The following is a 10,583-nucleotide window of genomic DNA, read 5'->3' on the forward strand; positions in this document are numbered from 1 at the left end:
GATATTTTATAATAAAACTATCCATCAAAATAAATAATTTTATTTATTTCTTATTTATAAGGAGCGGCCTGACAACCAGGAGACTTATAGTTCGAGAATATGTTAGAATTATTTATTGCATTAGATGCATGGATTGAAAGAATTATTTAATTTTACACTAGACGCCCGAACTACCCGGGGAGTATAAAATTTAACAAGTTCTTTGCTATCATGATGGTTGAACTCAACTATGCCAATAGGATCGACCTGACTACCAGGGGACTATTTAACATAGAGCTATTTAAGGAAATTGTATGGGGATGCAATTGGTATGAGTACCTACCTTTAAAATATATGTGAGAAACGACTTGACTTCTAAGGGGCTCATATATATTGTTAAAGGATTCCTTTATTCCACTAACAGAAATAAAGATTTCTTAAACTATAATGAGAGTAAGTAGTTTAAAATAATTAGTGAAAATATCATTTAGATAAAAGTCCATGTCTTTATGATATATGTAAATATGTTCTTATATTATTGCTTTTTCTTTTCTATATTTTAGATTTCTCAATGTCTGTTATATCACTACGTGAAATAATTGAGATCAACAAGTTGGTAGGACCAAACATTGATGACTGGTATAGAAGTTTGAGATTGTTCTCATGCATGAAAAGCTCATTGATGTGATCGATGAGCATGAAGATTTGATCTTGCAGTCAGTATATGATGTTGAATGTTTTCACTATAAGAAGAAAGAGCATTGGAAGAGAAACTGCAAGGAGTATCTTGCAACTCTAAAGGACAAGAAACAAGGTGAGATATTAATGAAAAATATTTTCAAGGTTTCTTTAGCTACTACTAATTCTTCACTGCGGGTATTGGATACTGGAAGTAGTTATAACATCTGCTATATATTGAAAGGGTTAAAGATAAGTATGAGACTAAAGAAAGGAGAGGTTAATCTACAAGTTGGAAATGGTGCAAAAGTTGCAGCCATAGCTGTAGGATCAATTTCTTTAATAATGCCTTCGGGCAAAGTACTTATGTTAGATGATTGTTATTATGTTCCTAAATTTATTTCTAACATAATTTCAGCTTCTATGTTGGACAAGCGTGGGTTTCGCAATAACATACGCAATGGTATTTGTTCTATTTATTATGGTGATGATTTTTATGCGAATGGCTATCTCCAACATGATGTTTATGTCTTACCTAATGTGAATGCAAATTCGATTATGCAAGTTTCTACTCTTAAGGGAAAAAGAGATAAAGTGAATCACACATACCTTTGGCATTGTAGACTTGGTCATATTGGAGAGTAAAGAATTAACAAGTTGTATAAGGAAGGGTACCTTGACAAGTATGATTTTGAATCATATCCAACTTCTGAATCTTGTCTTAAAGGAAAAATGACCAAATCTCCATTTACTGGAAATGGAGAAAGAGCTTCTGAATTATTGAGACTAATTCATACAGATGTTTGTGGGCCCATAAAAATTCAAGCTAGAGGTGGATATTCTTACTTCATCATCTTCACTGATGATATATCAAGATATGGATTTGTGTATCTTATGAAACACAAATCTGAGTCTTTTGAAATGTTCAAAAGGTTCCGTAGTGAAGTTGAGAAACAGACTGGAAAAAGTATCAAAGTACTAAGGTCTAATAGAGGTGGAGAATATCTTAGTAAAAATTTTATTAGGTATATCAAAGAGAATGGGATTCTCTCCCAGTGGACACCTACAGGAACACCACAACACAATGGTGTGTCTGAAAGGAGAAATCGAACCTTATTAGATATGGTGAGATCTATGATAGGGTTCACTGATCTTCCAATAAATTTATGGAGATATGCTTTGGAAGCAGCAACATACTTACTTAATAAAGTTCCCACTAAGTTAGTCTCTAAAACACCATATGAGATATGAAAAGGACGTAAGCCTAACCTTATGTCACGACCCAAAATCCAAAAAGGTCATGATGGTGCCGGACAACACTGTCAGGCAAGCCAACTATAGTCAATTAGCTTAATTACCCATTTTAGTATTTTTGAAATAAAAATTTCTTCAATGAAATAGTAAAGATAAAACTCATAGAGTAAATGATAAATATTTTTAAAACTAAATTTCTAAACAATTCACAACCATTTCCAAAATCCGGTGTCACAAGAGCATGAGCATTTACTAGGGAATTAAAATAAAATACAGCATCTGTCCAGAATACAAATTAGATAGGAAAGTATAATAACTCTGACGGAGATTCTGTTAGCTGCGGATTGTAATATAGAATGCAGCTCACCTATGTTCCCACAATTATTAACCACACATCTGCACCCACAAGGCCGCTATACATATATGTACTTGCACAATAAAATGTGCAGCAAGTGCAGTATGAGTACGAAAACAACGTGTACCCAGTAAGTATCAAGCCTAATCTCGAAGTGGTAGAGACGAGATGACCGACTTTGACAATCACTATGGGTCAATAATAATAAATAAAATAAAACTAGAATTTTTAAATCATCATGATTTACAGAATTTACAATAATTTATTTAATCAGCGAAAATAATCAAATTCCTTCAAATGTAACAATTTTCAATATATTAATTAAATTCCTTCAATTCAAATAAATTCCAAGTTATCAATTAAATATTATTTACAGGAGTAACAATTAATTCCTAAACAAGCAAGAATAATACTTCATTAAATTCCAAGGATTTTTCAATTTATTACTTAGTTTCACAAGCTGAAATAAATTATTAAAGTATCGTGTAATTATTATTATTAAGCATGATTTCTGCCGAGGACGTACGGCTCGATCCAGAGTGTCGTGTACACTGCCGAGGGACATGCGGCACGATCCATAGATGCATCTATCCTGCCGAGGCGTTCGTCCCGCTCCACAAGAAAGGAGGACATTTTCTTATGTGCCTCCGGAAGGAGAGTATATTCATTATAAGATGAATTTGGGAGGAGAACAATTTCTTTTAATAATTAATTGATTTAAACAGACAATCAAGCCTATGAGATTTCCATCATTTAATATCTTTATCTAACAATTCACAATATATTCATATAGATATCAATTAATATAAATAAATCAAAGAATACAATTTACACAAGTAAGGCATGCTTTGCGTCCTAAACTACCCGGACTTTAGCATTAATAGTAGCTACGCACGGACTCTCGTCACCACGTGCGTACATAGCCCCCCACAATTAGCAACAATTATTTAATTTTAATCACCTATGAGGTAATTTCCACCTCACAAAATTAGACAAGACACTTACCTCGTCTTGCTCCAATTTAATCCACAATTTTTTCTTTTCCACGATTATCCAACTCTGTCTGGCTCGAATCTAGCCATAATAATTCGATGCAATCACTAAAAATTATAGAAAATAAATTCTATAAGGAAATACTACATTTTTAATAAAAATCCCGAAATTAATTAAAAATTCGCCTGCGGGGCCCACATCTCAAAATCCGGCAAAAATTATGAAATCCGACAACCCATTCGATTACGAGTCCAACCATACCAGTTTCACTCAATTCCGACTCCGAACCGATACCGAAATCTCAAACTTTCGTTTCTATGAGATTTCTAAACGTTTCCAAATCTCAAATCTCAAAACACTAATTAAATTGTGAAAAACAATGATACACTTGTATATGTAGACCAAATCAGAGTTAGAATCACTTACCCCAATATTTTTCCCTTGAAAATCTGCCAAAAGTCGTCTTTTCTCAAGCTCAAGTTCGTCAAAAATGGAAAATGGGACGAATGCCCTCTTTTTATAAAACTGCCCAGCAGCCTTCGGAACTGGTCCTCGAACTGGGCCTCGATCGCGGCATCGAACATGTGCCTTCGATCAGGGCTTCGAGGTTGTGCCTTCGATCAGGGCATCGAGGTTGGGCCTTTGATCAGGGCATCGAGCTTGGGTCTCGATCCTAGCCCTCGAGCCATACCTTCGATCATGCCCTCGAGCCATACCTTCGATCATGCCCTCGAGCCTTGCCTTCGATCGCGACTTCGATCACAGGCTCGAGCCTGGACGTCGGTCATGGCCTCGATCAGGGTATCGAGGTTGGCCTTCGATCATAGCCTCAATCATGGCATCGAGCTTGAGCCTTCAATTGTGACCCTCGATCTTGGGTCTCGATCCTGGCCCTCGAGCCATGCCTTCGATCATGGCCCTCGAGCTGGACCTTCGATCATGGCCCTCTAGTTCGACCTTCGATCATGGCTTCGATACACTAGCTCGAGCTTGTACCTTGTCAACCCTGGGCTCGATACCTGGGTTCGATATCTAGCTCAATATCTGGACTCGATATCTGGGCTCGATCACAGCCCAGAATGTCCAACAGAAGAGGAAAAATTGCAGCAGTTTTTTAACTCAAATTTTTGATCCGTTAACCATCCGAAACTCACCCAAGGCCCTCGGGACCTCAACCAAATATACCAACAAGTCCTAAAACATCATACGAACTTAGTCGAACCTCTAAATCTCATCAAACAATGCTAAAACCATGAATCATACCCCAATTCAAGCTTAATGAAACTAACAATTTTAAACTTCTACATTCAATGTCGGAACCTATCAAATGAACTCCGATTGACCTCAAATTTTACACACAAGTCATAATGACATAACGGAGCTATGAAAATTTTCGGAACTGGATTCCGACTCTGGTATCAAAAGTCAACTCATCGATCAAACTTTCAATCTTAAATTCTTGTTTTGTTTTTAGCCATTTCAAGCCTAATTTAACTACGGACTTCCAAAAACAATTCCGAACACGCTCCTAAGTCCAAAATCACCGTACAGAGCTGTTGGAATCATCAAAATTCTATTCTGGGGTCGTTTTCACATAATTAGACATCCGGTCACTATTCGAACTTAAACATTTTAATTTTTTTTCAAAATTCCATATCTCGGGCTAGGGACCTCGGAATTTGATTGCGGGCATACTCCCAAGTCCCAAATCACTATACGGTCCTACCAAAACTGTCAAAACACTGATCCGAGTCCGTTTGCTCAAAATGTTCACCAAAGTCAAACTTGCCCTTTTAAAGCCAACTTAAGAAACCAAGTGGTCTGATTTCAACCCAAACACTTTCAAATCCCGAACCAACCATCCCCACAAAGTCATAAATCATTAAAGCACATACGGGATGTTTTATTTAAGAAAATGGGGTTCTAAAAGTTGAAACGATCGGTTGGATCGTTACACCTTAAACACATTAAAGTTTGGGGTTGTCTAGCTTATGATAAGAGACTGCAACCTGATAAACTTGACTCAAGATCTGATGAATGTAGGCCCATTGGGTATCCCAAAGAAATAATGGGATATTATTTCTATCGCCCTTCTGACCATAAAGTGTTTGTGGCTAGAGGAGCAACCTTTTTTGGAAAGGAAATTTCTTTTGGAAGGAAATTATAGTGGAGAAATAAAACTTGATAAATTTCAAGAAATTAATGAATCAACACAATATCAAGATCATGAGACACAAGTTGAAGAACCTTTATTGGATGTTTTGAAGTTGATAAGAAAGTTGCCATCTTCAACGGTTGAAGTTCAAGAAATAAATGTAGTTCAAGAACAAGTAAATGAACCAGTTCCAAAAAAAAATTGAACAACAACCAAATCCAACACAAGGTGAACATGTTGTACAAGCACCTCTTAGAAGGTCTACACGAGAACGTCATGTACCAACTATGTCACGACCCGAAATTTCCCACCGACGGGACCGTGATGTCGCCTAACATTTCACTTGCCAGGTAAGCCAACGTTAGAGAATCATTAAACCAATTCCTTATTTCCATTCAGTAAAAACAATAATTAACTAAGATGAAATATAATAAGTGCAGAATATCATAAAACTGTATTAATTACTACCACCCGGATCTGGAGTCACAATTCACGAGCATTCTAAAATTTGCTACAAATAATAGTCAGAAAGAAATATAACTGTCTGAATGAAAGAAACAGTAGAACAGAAAAGATAGACGGGGACTTCAAGGTCTGTGAACGCCGACAGATCTACCTTGAGTCTCCGGACAGCGGACCAATAGAAAATTCTCGATCAACCCGAGCCGGTATCAAAATCTGCACATAACGTACAGAGTGCATTATTAGTACAACCGACCCCATATACTGGTAAGTGTCGAGCCTAACCTCGACAAAGTAGTGACGAGGCTAAGGTAAGGCACCTACAAATCAACCTGTACAATTTAACAGTGTATATGCAAATAACAGAAATGAAGAACTAAACAGGAAATGTCGGGAGGGGAACATACTGAGGGGAATACAAGATAAAGAACTACAACAGAATAATCACCGGAGCAGTCAATATACCATGAATCAACAGGAATAGTGAATACAGTAAGGAAAAATGCACGACATCACCCTTCGTGCTTTTACTCTCAATCTCACCATAAAAATAATAGAAACGGCACGGCATAACCCTTCGTGCATTAAATCTCATATCATGACACGACATCACCCTTCGTGCATTAACGCTCACAATATGGCACGGCATCACCCTTCGTGCATTAACACTCACAATATGGCACGACATCACCCTTCGTGCATTAACACTCACAATATAGCACGACATCACCCTTCCTGCATTAACACTCTCCCTTACCATAATGCAATGCATAAATAACAACATGGAGATAGAATAACAAGTACAAACCTTACTTCAACATTTGGTTCCATAATATCAATCTCAACTTTGAAATAAAAACTCAATTTTAACTAGAAAATCCGTAAATATGATAAGAACGATAAATTGAACAATACTAGTATAACATGTAGCAATTTGGCATAGGAATGAGACGACATAAGAAAAATAGAGAAACATGGAAAACAGGTAAATTGGCGGCGCATAAGTACTCGCCGCCTCATATATACGCCACTCACATGGATTTCACTTAGCAAATAATCAAAGGTTCCTAATTCCCTCAATTCATGGTTAGACACAATACTTACCTCGCTCCGAAAGCCACTTAATTCTCAATCACAGCTTTTCCTTTGGAATTCACCTCCAAACCACTCGTATCTATTCAAAAATGACTCAATAATATCAAATATTACTAAAGGAATCAATTATATTGCATAAATTAAATTTTCCAAATTTTCCTCCAAAAAGTTGAAAAATTGACTCCGGACCTGCTTGGTCAAAACCCGAGGTTCGGACCAAAATGCACTTACCCATTCACCCTCGAGCCCGAATATATAATTATTTTTGGAATCCGACCTCAAATTGAGGTCTAAATCCTCAAATTCCCAAAATCCCTAGTTTCTACCCTAACCCCTAATTCCACCGTGAAAACTCTAGATATTTGGTTGAATTCTTATAAAATGAAGTAAAAGATTGAAAGAAACGAGTTAAGGAACACTTACCTATGATTTGGGGAAGAAAATGTCTTTGAAAAATCGCCCTAGGCCTCCTATCCTTTTGCAACGAGAAGAAAAATGGCTGGAGTCCGAATTAAATGAACTCACTGCCCAGCGGCCTTCACACCTACGATACTTTGGTCGCACCTACGCATCCGCACGTGCGGACAGGATGTGCGCTTCTGCGGAAAAGGACTGGTCCAACTAGGGCTGCACTTGCAGACAGGGTTCCGCTTCTGCAGTCCCGCTCCTGCAGAGAGAAGTCCGCATCTGCGAAAGCATGAAGTCCAGGCCTGGGTCGCACCTGCGGGGCTATCGCTCACACCTGCGAGCTCGTATGTGCGACCAAAGGCCCGCAGGTGCGGGCACACCCGATTTAGTGCACTGGCAGCCTTATTGAGGTTTGAACTCAACTCGCGCATTGCCCGAATGGCACCCGAGCCCTCAGGGCTCCAAACCAAACATGCACGCAAGTCTAAAAACATCATACGGACCTGCTCGTGCGATCAAATCGCCAAAATAACACCTAGAACTACGAATTTAGCACAAAATCAAATGAAATTCTCAAGAACACTTTAAAATTTCTATTTTTGCAACTGGACATACGAATCACGTCAAATCAACTCCGTTTCTCACCAAATTTAACAGACAGGTCTTAAATATCATAATGAACCTGTACCGGGCTCCGAAACCAAAATACATACCCGGTACTAACAATTCCAAACATCAATCAATTCTTAAAAATAATTAATTTTCAGACTTTTAATTTTCATCAAAAATTCATAACTTGAGCTAGGGACCTCCGAATTCGATTCCGGGCATACGCCTAGGTCCCATAATTCGATACGAACCTACCGAGACCGTCAAAATATGGATCCAGGCCCGTTTACCAAAAATATTGACCGAAGTCAACTAAAATTAACTTTTAAGGCAAAAATTCTTATTTTCATTAATTTTCAACATAAAAGCTTTCCGGAAACCTGCTCGGACTGTGCACGCAAATCGAAGAGGGTAAAAATGATATTTTTAAGGCTTAAGAGTGCAGATTCGAGTTCTAAAACATAAGATGACCTTTTGGGTCATCACATTCTCCACCTCTAAAATAATAGTTCGTCCTCGAACGGACATAGCTACCTCAATAGGCTGACATCTCCACAGCACTCGAACTGAAGGGTAACTCTTTGATCTCAACTGGCGAACTTGTCGGGCTAGAATTGCCACCGGCTCCTCCTCGTAAGTCAAATCCTTGATCAACTAGACAGAGCTGAAATCTAACACATGGGATGGATCACCATGATATTTCCAGAGCATAGACACATGGAATACCGGATGAACAGTTTCTAAACTAGGTGGCAACGCAAGCCTGTAAGCTACCTCCCACACTCTCTCGATGATCTCAAATGGCCCAATATACCTAGGGCTCAACTTGCCTTTCTTCCCAAACCTCATAACACCCTTCAAGGGTGATACATGAAGTAATACTCTCTCTCCGACCATGAATGCCACATCACGAACTGTACCATCGGCATAACTCTTTTGCTTGGACTGAGCTGTACGAAGTCGATCCTGTATAATCTTGACCTTGTCCAAGGCCTCCTAAACCAAATCTGTACCCAATAACCGAGCCTCCCCTGGCTCAAACCACCCAACTGGTGACCTACACCGTCTATCATATAATGCCTCATAGGGAGCCATCTGAATGCTCGATCGGTAGCTGTTATTGTAGGCAAACTCCGTTAATGGCAAGAACTGATCCCAAGAACCTCCAAAGTCAATAACACAGGCACGAAGCATATCCTCCAAGATCTGAATAGTACACTCGGATTGTCCGTCCGTCTGAGGATGGAATGTTGTTCTCAACTCAACCCCGTACCTAACTCACGCTATACTGCCCTCTAAAAGTGCGAGGTAAACTGCGTACCTCAATCAGAAATGATAGACACGGGCACACCGTGAAGACGGGCGATCTCACGAATGAAAATCTCTGCCAACCACTCCGAGGAATAGTTAATTGCCACAGGAATAAAATACACTGACTTAGTCAACCTGTCCACAATAACCCAAACTATATCGAACTTCCTCTGAGTCTGTGGGAGTCCAACAACAAAATCCATAGTGATACACTCCCACTTCCACTCAGGAATATCTAGTCTCTGATGCTCACACTTAACCTGCTGGCAATTTAGGCACCGAGCTACATAGGCAACTATGTCCTTCTTCATTCGCCTCCACCAATAGTGCTGCCTCAAGTCCTGATACATCTTGGCGGCGCCCGGATGAATAGAATATCGGGAACTGTGGGACTCCTCAAGGATCAACTCACGAAGTCCATCCACATTAGGCACAAAAATATGACCTTGCATCCTCAAAACTCCGTCATTTCCAACAGTAACCTGCTTGGCACCACCGTGTCGCACTGTGTCTCTAAGGATAAGTAAATGAGGATCGTCATCCTATCGATATCTAATGCACTCAAACAAAGAAGACCGAGAAATTGTACAAGCTAGAACACGACTGGGCTTGGAAACATCTAACCTCACGAACTGGTTGGCCAAGGCCTGAACATCCAATGCAAGCGGTCTCTCACGAACTGGAATATATGCAAGGCTACCCATACTGACTGACTTTCTACTCAAAGCATCGACTACCACATTGGCCTTCCCGGGATGACACAATATGGTGATATCATAGTCTTTCAATAGCTATGACCACCTCCTCTACCTCAAATTGAGTTCCTTCTGCTTGAACAAATACTGCAAACTCTGATGATCAGTGAATACCTCACATGGCACGCCGTAAAGGTAGTGCCTCCAAATCTTCAGCGCGTGAACAATGGCTGCCAGCTCTAGATCATGAACAGGGTAATTCTTTTCGTGAACCTTTAGCTGCCGTGAAGCATATGCAATAATCTTGCCACCCTACATCAATACCGCACCAAGACCAATACGAGATGTGTCACAATATACTGTATAAGTTTCTGAACCTGTGGGTAACACCAATACCGGTGTCGTGGTCAAAGCAGTCTTGAGCTTCTGAAAGCTTGCTTCACACTTGTCTGACCACCTGAACGGGGCACCCTTCTGGGTCAGTCTAGTCAACAGGGCTGCTATGGATTAAAACCCCTCTACAAATCGATGGTAATAGCCCGCCAAACCCAGGAAACTATGGATCTCTGTAGCTGATGTGGGTCTAGGC

At 39.5% G+C, this 10,583-nt stretch overlaps 1 protein-coding gene across 1 annotated transcript; it reads left to right on the forward strand.

Moving 5' to 3' along the window:
* Positions 1-642: 642 nt before the first annotated feature.
* LOC138910446 (uncharacterized) lies at positions 643-1,302 on the forward strand. The gene has a single exon (XM_070201687.1). It carries the CDS (start codon positions 643-645, stop codon positions 1,300-1,302), a length of 660 nt encoding a protein of 219 aa, XP_070057788.1.
* The last annotated feature ends 9,281 nt before the right edge of the window (positions 1,303-10,583 follow it).

Source organism: Nicotiana tomentosiformis, chromosome 4 (genome assembly GCF_000390325.3).
Source record: "Nicotiana tomentosiformis chromosome 4, ASM39032v3, whole genome shotgun sequence".
NCBI lineage: Eukaryota > Viridiplantae > Streptophyta > Magnoliopsida > Solanales > Solanaceae > Nicotiana > Nicotiana tomentosiformis.

Coding starts and splice junctions, on each gene's coding strand:
- LOC138910446 (XM_070201687.1), top strand. CDS start 643: ATGCATGAAAAGCTCATTGATGTGATCGATGAGCATGAAGATTTGATC.